At 34.9% G+C, this 2,114-nt stretch overlaps 1 protein-coding gene across 1 annotated transcript; it reads right to left on the bottom strand.

Moving 5' to 3' along the window:
* Window positions 1-456: 456 nt before the first annotated feature.
* Window positions 457-1,887, bottom strand: LOC113040782 (uncharacterized). The gene is made up of 4 exons (XM_026199035.1): window positions 1,655-1,887; window positions 1,159-1,488; window positions 554-853; window positions 457-467 (listed from the first exon to the last, which is right to left on the bottom strand). The coding sequence occupies exons 1-4, from the start codon at window positions 1,701-1,703 to the stop codon at window positions 457-459; spliced, it is 690 nt and encodes a 229-aa protein (XP_026054820.1). The 5' UTR covers window positions 1,704-1,887.
* Window positions 1,888-2,114: the final 227 nt, after the last annotated feature.

Below are 2,114 nucleotides of genomic sequence, written 5' to 3'. Positions count from 1 at the left end.
AATACTGAAAAAAGTGACCTGGATAATCTTTAACATGACGTTTCACAGAATAAAGAAAGGCCTATGAGTTTTGGACATGCAGAGAGATGGCGTTTCATCAAAAAAATTACCTTTTTCTGATCATTTTGTCTGAAATATCCAGTTTCAGCATATTGTACCTCTTCATCTTCTGTCTGGACTGTTTCCACTGTATTACCATTTCCTGAAGTTTTAAAGTTAGGATAGAGTCAATTTCTCAATCATTAATATTAGTTATATAAACTTGATGCAAAATCATAAATACATTTTTCTTGCTATAAAAGCAGAAGACAGGGCTTACGTTTTTGTGCCGCTCTTCTGCGTTTCCTGTAGAGGAAGTACATCACACTCACGAGAGCTACAACCAGAGCTACAGCAGACACAGATGCAGCAAGGACTTTATTTAGAAGAAACCACTCTAAAATGGAAAGAAAGCAGTTAACTTCGGTCTCACATCAACAGTGCATTTATAGACCCAAAATATTCTTTCTATATACTTGATGAAACTCAGAAACTCTGTTTACTGTTGAATTACCTGAACACATGTGACAGAGTTGAGTGATGTTGATGTTGTGTTGAGTCTGGTTTGTGATGGGATTGTTGATCACACAGCTGTAGATGTTGTTCTCCTGATATTCCACCTCCAGAGGTAGAGAGAGACTGATGCTGAGATCAGACACACTGATGCTGGACAATAAACTGTTTCCTTTGTACCAGGAGAGAGTCACAGCACTCACATTCACAACTGAACACAGCAGTGAACATCTGGACACTGAAGATGATGATGAAGAACATTGAGAAGAGTTTCTGGTGATGATGGGAATGGGAACAAGAGCTGTAAAATATCAAATAAGAGTAAGATATTAATTCGGGAACAAACTGATTGAAATCTTAAACATTTAGTCATTATATTTCAATACTTATATTGTTAAAAACTATTTGCATCTGCAAGTTATTAAGCCTGAAATGGTATTTCCTTTAGGACTTTAAAGCATGTACATTTTTTTTTTTTTAATAGAGGCCATAGAAAAGACTTTTTGTGTGTCCCTTTTACCATTTTAAATATTTATGAATCACCAGGGAAAACAGTTTTATTTTTGTTTCATCACAGTTCGGATCATAATGGGATAATTTACTCACCATAGACAGTAACATTGAATCTCTTGTATGAAGTTCCTCTGTTCCTGATGATCTGTAGTTTATAAAGTCCAGACTGTTCAGATCTGATGTTTCTGATGGTCAGAGATCCAGTCTGATTGTCCACCTGGAGTCTGTCTTCAAATATCTTATTATATTCAAGCATATCAATGTTCTGCTTATAGATTTCAGCTATGCGAGTCTCTTTAGGTCCAAACATCCACAGAATCATATCATCTCTCTGTATTTCATTAACACCAGTGTTTAGAGAGACAGAATCTCCTTCAGTCACTGATACTGACTTCACTGCATCTATATCTGCACCAAACACACCTGAAAAACAAACAGAAGTTCCCAGTCAGAGTATAAAACCTGTTTCAGATATCAAACAGGATGTTAGGAGGATCCACTAAAACTTTCTTTAAATACAAGGTGGAAAAACGTTTTATTAATCCCAATACAGAAAAATGTTTTTCCTAAAAGGATGTTTAACACGTACCATTCATGATCAACACACACAGACTGAATAAAGTAGCGTTGTAAATCATCTTCCGTTTATGAAGTACTCTCCGACATAATCATCTATTCTGTTTACAAACAGTTATTTGCATGCTCTCATAAAGTTAACATGCTCTATATCTTCAATTAAAAAGAAAAAAGAAAAAAAAAAAGAAATCCACGAAGAAGAATTAACAGCGTTTACATGCGAGGTATAATCCAGTTGTGTGAAGGTGGTTCGTAGGAATGGATTTTGAGATCTACAGGTTTTCTTTAAACCTGTTTACTGGTTTACTGTAAACCTCTCTCTTTTATCACTGATTCCAGCTGTTCTGGCAGTTGGAATATTTTTCTATTGGATTTATAGGAAACAAAGGGCACAAGTATAATCAAGTGCTTATGATTAATTTATAGAAACAGTGCAATCAATTAATAGAATATACATAGTTTTAATTGGGAAT

Source organism: Carassius auratus, chromosome 22 (genome assembly GCF_003368295.1).
Source record: "Carassius auratus strain Wakin chromosome 22, ASM336829v1, whole genome shotgun sequence".
NCBI classification, from domain to species: Eukaryota; Metazoa; Chordata; class Actinopteri; order Cypriniformes; family Cyprinidae; genus Carassius; species Carassius auratus.
This window is presented reverse-complemented; position numbering and strand designations above follow the sequence as displayed.

What these genes read in the sequence shown, in the direction of transcription:
- LOC113040782 (XM_026199035.1), bottom strand. Translation starts at nt 1,703, where the DNA reads ATGATTTACAACGCTACTTTATTCAGTCTGTGTGTGTTGATCATGAAT. An exon ending in GTGTGTGTTGATCATGAATG is followed by an intron (nt 1,489 to 1,654) that starts GTACGTGTTAAA and finishes TTTGTTTTTCAG; the next exon opens with GTGTGTTTGGTGCAGATATA. An exon ending in ATTCAATGTTACTGTCTATG is followed by an intron (nt 854 to 1,158) that starts GTGAGTAAATTA and finishes GATATTTTACAG; the next exon opens with CTCTTGTTCCCATTCCCATC.